Source organism: Hemisphaericaspora subhashii, assembly GCF_019202705.1.
Source record: "Hemisphaericaspora subhashii strain CBS 10753 chromosome Unknown scaffold51, whole genome shotgun sequence".
Taxonomy (NCBI): Eukaryota; Fungi; Ascomycota; class Pichiomycetes; order Serinales; family Debaryomycetaceae; genus Hemisphaericaspora; species Hemisphaericaspora subhashii.
This window is the reverse complement of record NW_026057323.1, coordinates 46,699-62,375: the sequence shown is the minus strand read 5'-3', so window position 1 is coordinate 62,375 and position 15,677 is coordinate 46,699. Positions and strand designations below refer to the sequence as shown.

Genomic DNA, 15,677 nt, shown 5'->3' with positions numbered 1-15,677 from the left:
ATATTTATCCGAGAGCTTTAAACCATTTTTTCAATCACCAAATTATGCTTTAATTTCTATACGGTGTCGTATGATTATTGGTAGATATTATATTTAATGTAGAGGGGAGATAGGGATAAGAGGAGAAGGGGATAAGCGTAACATAGCCTAGCAAGTGCAAGCAGAGCCCTGTTTAAATTTGTCTTATCTTGTCGCTTGTTCGAATTTCTTTCGAAAGTGTGGAAATGGGTACTAGGAAATAACACAACCGGAATTTGATTTTTGACATATCGATCCGAAGTTTATTTCCCATTAGGAAGATTGCTTTTTAACGTTTGGTTTATAATTTCAACGTTTCTTTTGTAAGATTTAGTAAGGGGCTGATTCATGTTATAAAGTAGTCCCAGGTAGGATATCTATAAAATCATTTTTCTGTATTTCCATTTTGCACTATTTCCGTATTACTAAAAGAAATTTTTCTAGAAGAATGGGGCTTTAATTTCTTTTGTTGGAACGTTTATTATAATAACAATTCCTTCGCCGTTTATAAGTTTTGGAAAACTTGATTTAAAAAGTTCACAATGAAAGTATTAAGATTATTTAATAGACAACAACACTTATTAACATCCAGATACTTCTCAAAGACAATATCGCCAATTATGACACAAACAGTAGATGCTCAACCAGGTAGTGCCACCCCGGAAGAACCAAAGAGATTTGGATTAGAAAATCAAGTTAAAAGAAATCCTCATCCTGATTTTAATAAAGTTGAAAATTCAAGACCAAAATTTGATTCTGATTTAGCTTGGAATTATACTCAAATTCCAGATAAAGATTGGAAAGCTGGCTCAGGTGCTAATAATGATGATTGGAAAAATCATCAAAAAATTGAAATTGATCCATATGGTCCAAATAGAAATCCAGTAGACAATTACAAGACTTTAATTAGTGCAGTTGTCCCAAGACCAATTGGATTTGTTAGTACTATCAGTAAAGATGGTGTACGCAATTTAGCTCCATTTTCTTATTTCACCCTTGTGAATCATGATCCACCAATTTTTACTATTGGTTTTAGTGGTGGTAGAGGAAATCCAAAAGATACTTGTCAAAACATTTTGGATACTGAAGAATTAACCATTAATATAATTAGTGAATGGTTTGTTGAAGCTGCTAATTTCTGTTCAACTAATGCTCCAATTGATATTGATGAATGGAAGTTAAGTGGATTAACCCCATTGGAATCCTCAAAAGTTGCTCCTCCGCATGTTGGTGAATCTGCTTTTAGTATTGAAGCTAAATTAATTCATTCTCATGAATGGAAATCCAAGCAGGATCCAAATAGAGCAACTGGTGTGCTTTGTATTGTTGAAGGGGTTAATTTCCATGTAAGAGAAGATGTTATTAATAAGGATTTAAATAATCTTGATATTGCTAAATTGAAACCTGTAAGTAGATTAGGTGGTATTACTTATGCTAGAACTGTGCATGGTTATGAAAAATTAAGACCTGATTATGCAAAGGAAGAACAAAAGGATGAAGTTAAGGAGTTGTTGAAGTAGTAGTTTATGGACTTTCTCTTTAGAATAGATTCTTTTAATACAAACATATAGAAAACAGTCGTATACTCCTGGAATATTGTATTATTTAATGTAGCATTTCTTAAGCCAACTTATTCTTTCGAAGAAAATAGTCCAACTAGTAACTCTGGTTTCATCGGGGTATTTACATTCTAGACCTTGTTGATGCTTACCATTGAACATCATGTGATTTTTGGTCAATTTTTTGCATAAATTTCAATGCAAAAATTTACTATATAAGTTTTCTCTGCAACCAAATGCCAATATTCCATATGAATCATCCCATATCAGCTCATCTTCATTTATAATACTAAAATAGTGAAACACGTTCCAAAGAAAGTCCGAAATACGGAGGTAACCTTAATTATGAAAATTTATCCTGCATATAGCCAAATGAGATGAGAATTTTTTTTTTCTCGATTTCTTTTTTTTTATTTAAAATTATTTTATGAAAACACGGGTGGGACAATTCAATAATTGTATTCTCATCTATCATCAACCGCCCCCTCATATACAGAGATACTCTACAGAGAGACAGCACAGTAAAGAATGACTACTAGTGAGATCAACATAGACACAGCTACTTTAGAACAATTACGAGATGTTCTTATAAACAAATCAGGTGATGTTAAACTTGCCAATCGTTTTAGAGCTTTATTCAATTTAAAATCGATTGGATCAGAACAAGAAACCAATGCAGAAAATGCTGATAAAGCGATCGAATACATTGCTGAATCATTCAAGGATAATTCTGAATTATTAAAACATGAAGTTGCCTATGTTATGGGCCAAACCAAGAATTTACATGCTGCACCTTATTTACGACAAGTATTGGATGATTTGGATCAACAAATTATGGTCAGACATGAAGCTGCTGAAGCTTTGGGTGCATTAGGGGATTCTGAATCTTTACCTTTGTTGAAGAAATATTATGATGAAGATCCTGCTTTGGAAATTAGACAAACTTGTGAATTGGCAATTGAAAGAATTAATTGGGAAAATAGTGATGCTGCAAAGAATGAAACTTTGGAAAAGAGTTTATATACTTCTATTGATCCTGCACCTCCATTACCTACTGAAGAGGATAACGATTCTTCTAATATCAGTGCCAAGATTGAAAAATTGAGATTAATTTTAAATGATCAATCAAGACCTTTGTTTGAAAGATATAGAGCGATGTTCAGATTAAGAGATCTTGGATCAGATGAAGCTTGTTTAGCATTAGCTTCAGGATTTGAAGATCCAAGTGCGTTATTTAAACATGAAATCGCGTATGTTTTCGGACAACTATGTAATCCTGTCACTGTTCCTTCTTTGATTAAGGTTTTGCAAGATGAAAGAGAAGCAGGTATGGTTAGACACGAAGCTGCGGAAGCTTTGGGATCTATTGCTACTGATGAATGTTTGCCTGTGTTACAAAGTTTCCTCGAGGATAAGGAACAAGTGGTTAGGGATTCTGCGGTTGTGGCTTTGGATATGTATGAATATGAAAACTCAAATGAATTGGAATATGCCACTGTTTAGATAGACATTCTACATTTAATACACGTTCTATTAGTTTGTTTTATTTTCTTTCATCTAATATACAATAAAGGGTAGATATGCAACAATATAAAAGTCTCTATCTCTAATTATTAGTCCTGAAACGGTATCCACAGGAAGTACATGTGTAAAACACCGTTGCACCTTCATCAGCCGATCTTAATTGTAATGTATGATAACTCATTTCTTCATTTCCACATTTTGGACATTTTTCTTTAATAGTTGCCCCTTCATCCAATTCATCTTTCTTTAAAGTAGTCTTAACCACCGATCTTGCTGATCTTAATGTGGATGGGAATGCATCTTCTGCTGATGAAGTTATGACTTTTAAATTGGCGAATTTTGATTTTGGATAGGCTGCTTGACAGACTTGACAATTTATTTTATCGGTGGAACTATGGGAGTCGAGGAGGTTACCACAATAGGTACAGAATATCAAGGAACCGACAACTGACATGTTGATATATATTTTTGTAGGTATGGGTGATTGTGTGAATTGAAAGGGTTGGAGTGATTGATGAATTGAAAAATTTGGAAATTAAAGCGATGAGTTTTGTTTTACAGGTTAGATGATTTTTGTGAGATCGTTTTACAGATTACTGAAATAACAACAGTATGAAAGGCAAGATTTTCACCACATAAAAGATTGGAACATGATATTCGTATCGGAATACTGTTAATCCCTCAAACCCCCCTGTAGTATCTTCCCAGAACCAACTGCTTTAATTGTACAAAGTTTGCATAATTTATCCACATCTGCATATATCATATTCAACCGTGTCAGTACTCAATTTTGCAACTGGTAGCACTTTCCTGAGGGCACTGAAAAAAAAATTCGAATCAACAAAATTAATTTCTTCTAAGACGTTCTCTTTGATAATCAACTACCAATAAAGAAACATCCCAAAATGGCTTCAGGAATGCCAGATTTATCAAATGCCATAGTCGCACAAGATGAAACCGGTCGTCCGTTCATCATCGTTCGTGACCAAGGTAAAAAACAAAGAAAACACGGTTTAGAAGCTGTCAAATCTCATATTCTTGCTGCTCGTTCAGTTGCTTCAATTGTTAAAACCTCATTAGGACCAAGAGGAATGGATAAAATCTTAATCAGTCAAGATGGAGATATCACAATCACTAATGATGGTGCTACTATATTGGCACAAATGGATTTGGATAATGAAATTGCTAAATTATTAGTTGAATTATCAAAATCTCAAGATGATGAAATTGGTGATGGTACCACTGGTGTAGTTGTTTTAGCTAGTGCTATGTTGGACCAAGCTTTGGAATTGATTGAAAAGGGGATACATCCTTTAAAAATCGCCAATGGGTTTGATGAAGCTTGTAAGATTGCCATTGGTCGTTTGAATCAAGTAGCTGATGAAATCACAATTGGTAATGGTAAATCAGAACAAGATAATGAATTAATAAGGGCGGCCAAGACTTCTCTTGGATCTAAGATTGTTTCTAAGGCTCATGATCATTTTGCTAATATGGCTGTGGATGCTGTTATGTCAGTGGCTGATTTTGAAAGAAAGGATGTTGATTTTGAATTAATTAAAATGGAAAAGAAAGTTGGTGGATCTATTGAAAATTCAGAATTAATTAAAGGGGTATTATTAGATAAAGATTTTTCTCATCCTCAAATGCCAAAATTTGTTAAAGATTGTAAAATTGCTATTTTAACTTGTCCATTTGAACCACCAAAACCAAAAACTAAACATAAATTAGATATTTCTACCGTGGAAGAATTTAAAGTCTTACAAGAATATGAACAAAAGAAATTCCAAGAAATGATTGGTTTAGTTAAAGCATCAGGAGCAAATGTTGTTGCATGTCAATGGGGTTTTGATGATGAAGCAAACCATTTATTATTAGCTAATGGATTAAATGCAATCAGATGGATTGGAGGTTCCGAATTGGAATTATTAGCAATTGCAACCAATGGACGTATCGTACCTAGATTTGAAGATTTAACTCCTGAAAAATTAGGTACTGCTGGTATAATTCGTGAATTAGAATTTGGTACCACTAAAGATCGTATGTTAGTCATTGAAGAATGTTCAAATAGTAAAGCAGTCACATGTTTCATTAGAGGTTCAAATGAAATGATTGCTGCTGAAGGTGTCAGAGCCTTACATGATTCCCTTTGTGTTGTACGTAATTTAATTAGAGATAATCGAGTTGTTTATGGTGGTGGTGCTGCTGAATTAACATGTTCTTTGGCCGTGTCTGAAGCTGCTGATAAACAAAAGGGAATTGATCAATATGCATTCAGAGCTTTCGCACAAGCATTAGATCAAATCCCAATGATTTTAGCTGAAAATTCTGGATTGGATCCAATTGAAACTTTATCAAGTTTGAAATCTAAGCAAGTTAATGAAAATTGTTCTCATTTGGGTGTGGATTGTTTAGGTAAAGGAACTAATGACATGAAGGACTTGTTTATTATTGATCCATTGATTGGTAAGAGACAACAATTGTTATTGGCTACTCAATTAACTAGAATGATCTTGAAGATTAATGATGTTATCATTAGTGGAAAAGATGAATATTGAGGAAATATAGAATATGTACATAAATAAGTTTATACAATAAAAAAGCCAATGTACTAGAAGAATTTGTATGTGTAGATACTGTAATGTAGAAGAGATATAAGCCATTTTTGAGCTCTGGAATATCCCACAGGACGTACTTGCCTTGCGATAAGCAAGCATAGTTGCAAATGATAGAGCGTTTACAATAAGTGAAAAATGTCGTCCAAATAGATATGCGACATAAATCTGGACGACATATTTTGCTGGATTTTTCGGGGGCCAGAGTGAGTGAATCTCTCTTTCGAACGGACCAACAAAACTCTCAATCGATTTTCCAACAAGTTGACAGAAACTGACAATTGAAGAGAATCATCAATTGACATTTATAAAAACATTAAACTTCAATCATCAAATTGATAAATCAAACAATTTGATAGACAATACATAAATTCATATATTTCATTTGCTTGACTTTTTTTTTATATATTTCAATAACTTTTTAATACAATCACCATGAGTATGGGAACACCAGCCGTTGTCATGGACAATGGGACAGGTTTAACAAAATTAGGTTTTGCTGGTAATGATTCACCATCATATGTCTTTCCAACTGCAATTGCAACATCTACCGCATCTTCCAAAACTTCCAAAGGTGCCGCAGCAGCCAGAGCCTCGAATCTTTCTTCCAAACGAGGATTAGAAGATTTAGATTTCTTCATTGGAGATGAAGCAATTGAAGCTTCAAATGGACCTAATTATGGTTTACACTATCCAATCAAACATGGACAAATTGAAGATTGGGATCAAATGGAAAGATTTTGGGAAAGTTCAATTTTCAAATATTTAAGATGTGAACCTGAAGATCATTATTTCTTATTAACTGAGCCTCCTTTAAATCCTCCTGAAAATAGAGAAAGTACTGCTGAAATCATGTTTGAAAGTTTTAATTGTGCTGGTTTATATATTGCTGTCCAAGCAGTTTTAGCTTTAGCTGCCAGTTGGACTTCTCCAAAAGTACAAGATAGATCCTTAAGTGGTACAGTTATTGATTCTGGTGATGGTGTTACTCATGTTATTCCAGTTGCTGAAGGTTATGTTATTGGTGCAGCTATTAAGAATATCCCAATTGCTGGTAGAAGTATTACTCTGTTTATTCAAAAATTATTAAGAGATCGTGGTGAACCTGATACTAGTTTACAAACTGCTGAACGTATAAAGCAACAATTCTGTTATGTTTGTCCTGATATTGTTCAAGAATTTAGTAGATTTGATCAATATCCAGAAGAAAAATTTGCTCAATATATTGTTGAATATACTGATAGAAACAAAACTAATACTGTTGATGTTGGTTATGAAAGATTCTTAGCACCTGAAATCTTTTTCAATCCAGAAATTTATTCTTCTGATTATTTAACTCCATTACCTACTGTTGTTGATCAAGTTATTCAAGCTTCTCCAATTGATGTTCGTAAGAAATTATATAAGAATATCGTCTTATCTGGTGGTTCTACTATGTTTAAAGATTTTGGTAAGAGATTACAAAGAGATTTGAAATCAATTGTTAATGAAAGAATTGGTATTAGTGAAAGATTAAGTGGAGTTCAAAGTTCTGGTGTTGATGTTTCAGTCATTAGTCATAAGAAACAACGATATGCAGTTTGGTTTGGTGGGTCATTATTAGCCCAAACTGCCAAATTTAAGAGTTATTGTTACACTAAGAGTGATTATGATGAATATGGACCAAGCATTGTTAGAAACTTCTCTTTATTTGCTGTACCATAAACAATCCCATTGTAACCTATTGTATAGAAGATCAATAGTATTAGTAAGGTAGTGTAAATTGATACAATTTATTAAATTAAAAAACAAATGATAAGATTTTTTTATTTTTATTTTTTCCCTTTCATTTCTCACATTTTCTTAGAAGGTTGGAATTTTTACAACCAATTTGATTTTGATTGAACTTCAACAGAAGAAGACGAAGTATAACTACTGAAATATATATAGAGAGGAAGGGATGTCAGCTACAACAACTACAGCGACAGGAGCAGGAACAGCTAACCAACTTCTGGTTGTGGATGGCGTTGTATTAGCTCAAATATTCAATGGATTGAAATCAACCAGAGAAGAAGAACGAACGAGATATGCACAAGAATTAAGGAATCATCTAACTTCAATTGCAAGAGATTTATCATCAGAACAATTCAATAGATACAATAATGACATCAATAAAGCTGTTTTTGAATTATTGCATTGTGACGAGACTGCGGAAGTATTGGGAGGTATTGCTGCCTTGAATGCGTTAATTGATTTTGATTCTGGTGTAGGTAAAGAAAATGCCAGTAAAACAGCTAGATTCTCAAATTATTTAGGTCCATTGATCTTATCTAATGATCTTATAATTATGAAACAAGCGACAAAGACATTGGGGAAATTAGCAAGACTTGGTGGTAATTTAACAGGAGATTTCGTTGATTATGAAGGTAAAAGAGCAATTGAGTGGTTACAAAGTGATAATAAACAACACGAACATAGAAGACATGCAGCTATTTTGATTATAACTGCACTTGCTGATAATGCACCTACTTTATTATCACCCTTGATTAATCAAATATTGGAACATTTATGGGTACCCTTAAGAGACCATAAATTAATTATAAGGACAGATGCAGCAATTGCACTTCAGAAATGTATGGATATTATTTACGACAGAGATGTTAATGCCCGAACATTTTGGGTCAAGAGAATGATTGAACTGGCTTCGAGATTACTTAATGAAAATGATATCAGTGAATCTAATAATGATATGAGTGATGGAGGAGTTGTTAGAAGTGGTAGTGGTGGTGGGAGCTATTCATTCTTATCATCATCCTCACCACAATCCAGCGAGAACATCCATGGGTCATTATTGGTTTATCGTGAATTACTTAGATACTTTAATGATCCTTATATTGCATCGAAATTTGAACAAATATATGAAAATACTATTTTGTACAAGCATCATAAATTAGCCATCATAAGACAAGAATTAACTAATATTTTCCCATTATTATGTAAAGTCAATCCAGAATTATTCGTGGAGAAATATCTTCATAGAACATTATTTTATTATTTATCACAACTTAAAAAATACAAAGGACAGCACAATGAAACTGCAAATGCCGATAAAAGTGCAATATTTAAAAGTATAGGATTAATAGCATTGGATGTTGGAAATCAAATGGCTACTTATTTGGATGCAATTTTGGATAATATAAGAGAAGGATTATCATATTCTTCAAATTCGGGTGTACAACTGATTTTAGCAAATGCAGTATCAAATGAAACTCCCAATATAAATGCCAATTCAATGGCCAATTTGACACCGGGATCTAAATATACTGCAAGTAGGAAAGAAACAGAACCAGCTATATTTGATTGTATTGGGAAATTATCAATTGCCGTGGGTCCTGCATTGACAAAACATTTACAACGAGATATTTTAGATATGATGTTTGCCAATTGTTCATTATCAAGACATATGCAAGATGTTTTACAAACATTAATAACCAATATACCTACATTAACCAATCTCATCAATGAAAAATTATTGAATTTATTGAGCTTAGTACTATCAGGAAAAGGGTTTCAACCACCCGGATCTCCATATGGAACTATAAGAGTTAATCATTCACTTGCAAGAGATTGTAGATTAATCATGATTTCAAGAGATAGTGGATTAAGCATCAATAATATTTTAAATAATCAAGAACAATATGAAAGATGGGATAGCAGAATTTTAGTGCAAGCTTTGGAAATGTTGGCATTTTTCAAATTTGAGAATTATCAATTGAATGAATTTGTAAGATATTGTACGATTACATATTTGGAACATCGTAGTCCGGAAGTCAGACTAACTGCAACTGTGACTTCATGTGGAATATTTGTTAAAGATCCAATATGTCAACAAATCAGTGTTAATGCTTTGAATGCAGTGAATGAAGTCTTGGGTAAGTTGCTTTCAATTTCAATTACTGATCCTTCTCCAGAGATTAGATTACAAGGTTTAAAATGCTTAGCTAATGCAGGGAATTTTGATGCACAATTATCTCAAGCTGATAATGTCAGATTATTATTCATTGCTTTGAATGATGAAATTTTTAGTATCAGACAAGTCGCCATTCGAATTTTGGGGAGATTATCATCGATTAATCCAGCATATATTGTACCATCTTTAAGAAGAACGTTGATTCAATTGTTGCAAAGATTGGAATATTCTACAACCAGTAGAAGGAGAGAAGAAAGTGCCATTTTATTAGCATTACTTATTGGAAATTCAAAGGAATTGACCAGACCATATGTCAAACCAATCGTGGAAGCATTGTTACCAAAGGCAAAAGATTTGACTTCATCACTGGTTGCATCTAGTGCCATTAATTGTTTAGGAGAATTAGCAGTCGTGGGAGGTGAAGATTTAAAGCCATTTATACCTGATTTGATGCCATTAATTTTAGATACGTTCCAAGATCAAAGTTCTTCATATAAGAGAGATGCGGCTTTGAAAACATTAGGACAGCTTGCCTCTTCATCAGGGTATGTTATTCAGCCATTATTAGACTATCCACAATTGTTAGGTATGCTTGTTGGAATTTTAAAACTGGAAACATCACCTAAGATACGAAGAGAAACAGTTAGATTATTAGGGATTTTGGGTGCACTTGATCCATATAAATATCGAGAAGTTGAACAGAATTCAAAAAATATCCCAGCTGAACAAAATGCTCCTCCTATTGATGTGGCGTTGTTGATGCAAGGGATGTCTCCTTCCAATGAAGAATATTATCCAACTGTGGCAATCACCAATTTGATGAAGATTTTAAAAGATCCATCATTAAAAGAACATCATACGAAAGTTATTCAAGCGATAATGTACATTTTTCAAACTTTAGGGTTAAGATGTGTTTCATTCTTACCTCAAATTATTCCAGGAATTATTAATGTTATGCATACTTGTCAACCATCAATGTTGAAATTTTATTTCCAACAATTAGGTGCCATGATATTAATTGTAAAACAACATATACGACCATTTTTGAATGATATTTTTGAAGTAATAAAGGAATTTTTCTGGATGAATTCTCAATTAAATATCCAAGTGATTATCATTGGTGTTATTGAATCTATTTCTAAAGCTTTAGAAGGAGAATTTAAGATGTATTTACCAGATGTTTTAACTTTGTTGTTACAAGTCTGTGATGGTGATAAGTCAGATAATAGAGCTCCAGCAATGCATGTATTGAGAAGTTTTGTTGTTTTTGGAAGTAATATTGAGGAGTACGTGGATATTATTGTGCCTAATATTGTCAGACTTTTTGAAACAGGACCAATTGAATTAAGAAGAGCAGCAATCGAGACCATTGGTAGATTATCCAAGAATGTAATGTTGAATGATATGTCATCACGAATTATCCATCCATTGTTGAGAATTCTTAGTCAAAGTAATGATGAATTGAAGGAACCTGCAATCAATACTTTAAGCTATTTATTGATTCAATTAGGACCAGAGTTTGGTGTTTTCATTCCTGTTATTAAGAAGGTATTGTTAGAACAAAAGATCTATGCACCAAAGTTTGAACAATTAGTAGGAAAGCTTGTTAGCGGAGATCCATTACCACTCCATTTGGATATTTATAAAGATTACGATCAAAGCCATTATGATGTTGCTGATTCAGATATGCCATCAAAGAAATTACCAGTGAATCAATCTGCATTGAAGGCCGCATGGGATGCCAGTCTGCGTCGTACCAAGGAAGATTGGCAAGAATGGATTGGAAGATTGTCTAAAGAATTATTGTTACAAAGTCCTTCTCATGCTATTAGGGCCTGTGCTGGTTTAGCATCCGATTATTATCCACTTGCAAAAGATTTATTCAATGCTAGTTTTGCAAGTTGTTGGAGTGAATTGTATTCTCAACATAAAGAAGAATTAGTTCAAGCATTATGTATTGCCCTTTCATCACCAAGTAACCCACCTGAAATTCATCAAATTTTATTGAATCTTGCCGAATTTATGGAACATGATGATAAATCATTACCGATTGCCATTACAACATTAGGTCAATATGCTCAACGTTGTCATGCTTTTGCAAAGGCTTTACATTATAAGGAATTAGAATTCTATGAAGAACCAACTACCCCTACAATCGAATCTTTAATCAGTATCAATAATCAATTACAGCAATCTGATGCGGCTATTGGAATTTTAAAACATGCTCAATTACATCATGATCTTCAATTAAAGGAAACTTGGTATGAGAAATTACAACGTTGGGAAGATGCATTGAAAGCATATAATGAAAGAGAAAAGCTTGAACCAAATGATATGGAAATTACTATGGGTAAAATGAGATGCTTCCATGCATTGGGAGAATGGGAACAACTTTCAGAATTGGCCAGAAGTAAATGGGATAATTCATCAAGTGATATCAAGAGAAGTGTAGCTCCATTGGCTGCCGCTGCGGCATGGGGGTTAGGTCAATGGGATAGAATGGATTCATGTATCAAAGTCATGAAACAGGAGTCACCGGATAAAGCGTTCTTCAATGCAATTTTGAGTCTTCATCGTAATAATTTTGAAGATGCATCCGATCATATATTAAAGGCTAGAGATTTATTAGTGACTGAAATTACTGCGTTGGTGAGTGAAAGTTATAATAGGGCTTATGGGGTTGTGGTTAGAGTTCAAATGTTGGCAGAATTAGAAGAAATTATTAAGTATAAACGTTTACCCCAAGGATCAGACAGGAGAGCTATTATGCGAAAGACTTGGAATACGAGATTGTTGGGATGCCAGAGAAATGTGGATATATGGCAAAGAATGTTAAAAGTACGTGCATTAGTTATCAAACCAAAGCAAGATATGGATATGTGGATCAAATTTGCCAATCTTTGTAGAAAATCAGGAAGACTCAATTTAGCAGAAAAGTCATTAAACTCATTGTTGGAAGAAGGATCACCTGAAAATCCTTCTAGGGCTCCACCTCAAGTCGTTTATGCACAATTGAAATACATGTGGGCCAAGGGACAAAGACCAGAAGCATTACGTCATTTAATTGATTTCACAACCAGAATGTCACAAGACCTTGGATTGAATCCTAATGATTTGATAACTCAACCATTACCATCAGAAGGTCCAGGCATTCCTAAGCATGTTGAAGAATATACTAGACTTTTGGCTAGATGCTTTTTGAAACAAGGTGAATGGCAGATTGCATTGAATAATAATTGGAGAACAGAAACTTCAGAAATCATTTTAGGTGCATATTTATTGGCAACTCATTTCGATAATAAATGGTATAAGGCATGGCATAATTGGGCACTTGCAAATTTCGAAGTTATTTCATTATACACTAGTCAAAATAATGCCAACAATAACAAATTTGAAGTTCTTGATCAGAATGAATCAACAAATTCGAAAAATAATGAAGATGGTGAACAAAGTCAACAACAAAGACAGCCTAGTCAACCTAATATCATCCCAATCGAAGCAGTTCAAAGACATGTCATTCCTTCTATTAAAGGTTTCTTTCATTCTATTGCTTTGTCATATTCAAATTCACTTCAAGATATGTTGAGATTGCTCACATTATGGTTTAAGTTTGGTGGAATCCCAGAAGCAGCACAAGCAATGACCGAAGGGTTCAATATGGTCAAGATTGACAATTGGTTAGAAGTTGTTCCACAATTGATTTCTCGTATTCATCAACCAAATCAAATTGTTAGTAGATCTTTGTTTGGATTGTTAACTGATTTAGGTAAAGCACATCCACAAGCATTGGTGTATCCATTAGCAGTTGCCATTACTTCAGAGTCGGTAAGTCGTAAGAGAGCAGCTCAGTCAATAATTGAAAAGATGAGATTGCATTCAGCAAGTTTGGTTGATCAAGCAGAATTAGTAAGTCATGAACTTATCAGAGTTGCTGTTCTTTGGCATGAACAATGGTATGAAGGGTTAGAAGATGCGTCGAGATTATTCTTTGGAGAACACAATACCGAAAAGATGTTTGAAGTTTTGGAGCCTCTTCATCAAATGTTACAAAAGGGACCTGAAACTATGAGAGAACAAGCTTTTGCCAATGCATTTGGAAGAGAACTTGCAGATGCGTATGAATGGGTATTGAATTTTAGAAGAACAAAGGATATTACTAATTTGAATCAAGCTTGGGATATTTATTATAATGTGTTTAGAAGAATTACTAGACAATTACCACAATTGGTTAGTCTTGAATTACAATTTGTTTCACCTAATTTGGAAAAAGCTAGAGATTTAGAATTAGCAGTTCCCGGTACATATGAAGCTGGTAAACCTGTCATTAGAATTATTAGATTTGATCCAACGTTTTCGGTTATTACTTCTAAGCAAAGACCAAGAAAACTTGCATGTCGAGGAAGTGATGGTAAGGATTATCAATATGCATTGAAGGGACATGAAGATATTCGACAAGATAATTTAGTTATGCAGTTATTTGGTTTAGTCAATACTTTATTAGTCAATGATCCTGAATGTTTCAAGAGACATTTGGATATTCAACAATATCCAGCAATTCCGTTATCGCCAAAGGTTGGTTTGTTAGGTTGGGTTCCTAATAGTGATACTTTCCATGTTTTAATTAAAGGATACAGAGAATCCAGAAGTATCATGTTGAATATTGAACATCGTCTTTTACTTCAAATGGCACCTGATTATGATATTTTGACGTTATTGCAAAAGGTTGAAGTCTTTACCAGTGCTTTGGATAACACAAGAGGTCAAGATTTGTATAAGGTCTTGTGGTTGAAATCAAAATCTTCAGAAGCATGGTTGGATCGTCGTACTACTTATACAAGATCTTTGGCAGTTATGTCTATGGTTGGGTACATTCTTGGTTTAGGTGATAGACATCCTTCGAATTTGATGTTGGATAGAATTACTGGTAAGGTTGTTCACATTGATTTTGGTGATTGTTTCGAAGCAGCTATTCTTCGAGAAAAATATCCCGAAAAGGTTCCATTTAGATTAACTAGAATGTTGAATTATGCCATGGAAGTAAGTGGTATTGAGGGATCATTTCGAATTACTTGTGAGCATGTCATGAGAGTGTTAAGAGACAATAAGGAGTCCTTAATGGCAATTCTTGAAGCATTTGCATATGATCCATTGATTAATTGGGGGTTCGATTTCCCAACTAAAGCGGTCGCTGAAGCTACTGGTATTAGAGTTCCTCAAGTCAATACAGCAGAATTATTAAGACGAGGTCAAATTGATGAAAAGGAAGCAGCAAGATTACAGAAGCAGAATGAATTAGAAATTAGAAATGCAAGAGCTGCTTTGGTTTTGAAGAGAATTACGGATAAGTTGACTGGTGATGACATTAAGAGACTTAGAGGATTGGATGTTCCTACTCAAGTGGATAAATTGATTCAACAAGCCACTAGTGTAGAGAATTTATGTCAACATTATATTGGTTGGTGTTCATTCTGGTAGATCTATTGTTTTACAATTTAGTTTTTAGATAATTTAATAGTTAATAATTAGTCATTTTGATAATGTATTTTAGTGAGTTTTACGGAGTTTATAAGTGTGAGTTGGCAAAGTTGTGATTGCATATTCATTAGACGTAATGAAGAGTACTATAAATAGATCAAAATTCCCCTAGAATATACGAACAGCTTCTTAAGCCTTCTTAGAGAAGAGAAATGAAAGAATCATAACTAAAGCCAGGTTTCTAGAATATTTGCTCGAGGTTGCCATGTAACGGTCTGCCAACGGTAACGTAATTATCCAATTAAATAATTATCTAAAAATAAAAGTAGCCCCCTCTCTGAGCCGATAACGATTTCTTTTTTTTGCGTATATTGGTGACTTTGAATTTACGGGACTCTGACGTCATTTTTAACTCAATAATTTGCAGCCTCGAAATGAAATGCCGCAAGATTTGTTTGATTGCTTTTATTACCATTTACGATTACACGACTTCAAATAACTATTAACGGAATAGTCCATGGATATACAGTGGTGGAG

At 33.7% G+C, this 15,677-nt stretch overlaps 6 protein-coding genes across 6 annotated transcripts; 5 read left to right on the top strand and 1 right to left on the bottom strand. All coding sequences in view use genetic code 12, as the record gives it.

Moving 5' to 3' along the window:
• Nucleotides 1-560: 560 nt before the first annotated feature.
• J8A68_003630 (uncharacterized protein) lies at nucleotides 561-1,538 on the top strand (the record flags this gene model as incomplete). The annotated part of the gene is made up of 1 exon (XM_049407506.1): nucleotides 561-1,538. One exon carries the CDS (start codon nucleotides 561-563, stop codon nucleotides 1,536-1,538), a length of 978 nt encoding a protein of 325 aa, XP_049263093.1.
• Nucleotides 1,539-2,105: 567 nt separating this feature from the next.
• On the top strand, nucleotides 2,106-3,080 carry J8A68_003629 (deoxyhypusine monooxygenase; the record flags this gene model as incomplete). The annotated part of the gene is made up of 1 exon (XM_049407505.1): nucleotides 2,106-3,080. One exon carries the CDS (start codon nucleotides 2,106-2,108, stop codon nucleotides 3,078-3,080), a length of 975 nt encoding a protein of 324 aa, XP_049263092.1.
• A 103-nt stretch (nucleotides 3,081-3,183) lies between these two features.
• On the bottom strand, nucleotides 3,184-3,555 carry RPA12 (DNA-directed RNA polymerase I core subunit; the record flags this gene model as incomplete). Its single annotated transcript, XM_049407504.1, has 1 exon — nucleotides 3,184-3,555. The coding sequence occupies one exon, from the start codon at nucleotides 3,553-3,555 to the stop codon at nucleotides 3,184-3,186; it is 372 nt and encodes a 123-aa protein (XP_049263091.1).
• A 451-nt stretch (nucleotides 3,556-4,006) lies between these two features.
• Nucleotides 4,007-5,659, top strand: CCT5 (chaperonin-containing T-complex subunit; the record flags this gene model as incomplete). Its single annotated transcript, XM_049407503.1, has 1 exon — nucleotides 4,007-5,659. One exon carries the CDS (start codon nucleotides 4,007-4,009, stop codon nucleotides 5,657-5,659), a length of 1,653 nt encoding a protein of 550 aa, XP_049263090.1.
• Nucleotides 5,660-6,151: 492 nt separating this feature from the next.
• Nucleotides 6,152-7,420, top strand: ARP3 (actin-related protein 3; the record flags this gene model as incomplete). The annotated part of the gene is made up of 1 exon (XM_049407502.1): nucleotides 6,152-7,420. The coding sequence occupies one exon, from the start codon at nucleotides 6,152-6,154 to the stop codon at nucleotides 7,418-7,420; it is 1,269 nt and encodes a 422-aa protein (XP_049263089.1).
• Nucleotides 7,421-7,655: 235 nt separating this feature from the next.
• Nucleotides 7,656-15,140, top strand: TOR1 (phosphatidylinositol kinase-related protein kinase; the record flags this gene model as incomplete). The annotated part of the gene is made up of 1 exon (XM_049407501.1): nucleotides 7,656-15,140. One exon carries the CDS (start codon nucleotides 7,656-7,658, stop codon nucleotides 15,138-15,140), a length of 7,485 nt encoding a protein of 2,494 aa, XP_049263088.1.
• Nucleotides 15,141-15,677: the final 537 nt, after the last annotated feature.